Consider the following 521-nt stretch of genomic DNA (forward strand, 5'->3'; position numbering starts at 1 on the left):
GGGGACCGAGCCCCTGAAGGATGCCTAAAGGCTGGGAAAGGGGTTGAACAGGGAATTGCAGGAATTTCTGCCCATGCAGGCACAGAGGTAAACACAGCTGCAAACAGGGACTCGGCCCGTGTTGCAGTAGGACCTACACAAAGTCGGAACACCCCCAGAAGTGCTCAGCTCGGGGTGGCACCTGCTTTGGGGGATACAGGGCCACCCCCTTGGTCCCAGGGGTCGGTGCTCTCCTGCCGGGGCTGTGCTCGCACTCTGGGGTGCTGCGGGGTGGTGCAGGTCTCAGGAGACCTCTGCTCACGTCTTGCCTCCCTCCTGCAGCTTGCGTGGTCCTGAACATGGACAGACGGACAAGCGCCGCAGGATGTCTAGGGCAAGCGGGACAGGGATGGGAGCTGGTACAGGACACTGCAGAGACACCTCCAGCCCCGGTGCCCCCAAATCTGGCAGGGAGCCTCCAGTGTGGGGATGCTGATGGGGGGCACCCTCCTCCTCCTCCTGCCAGGGCAGGGAGGGTTTGG

General features: G+C 63.3%; 1 protein-coding gene across 1 annotated transcript in view; it reads right to left on the minus strand.

The window, feature by feature from the left end:
- Window positions 1-297: 297 nt before the first annotated feature.
- Window positions 298-521, minus strand: part of AKNA (AT-hook transcription factor) — a 9518-nt gene continuing 9294 nt past the window's right edge. Inside the window, 1 exon segment of the mRNA XM_035892025.1 lies at window positions 298-368. Coding sequence (XP_035747918.1) covers window positions 298-368 — 71 coding nt within the window.

The sequence above is a fragment of the Egretta garzetta genome, unplaced genomic scaffold (assembly GCF_000687185.1).
Source record: "Egretta garzetta isolate BGI_Z169 unplaced genomic scaffold, ASM68718v1 scaffold344, whole genome shotgun sequence".
In the NCBI taxonomy this organism is placed as follows: domain Eukaryota; kingdom Metazoa; phylum Chordata; class Aves; order Pelecaniformes; family Ardeidae; genus Egretta; species Egretta garzetta.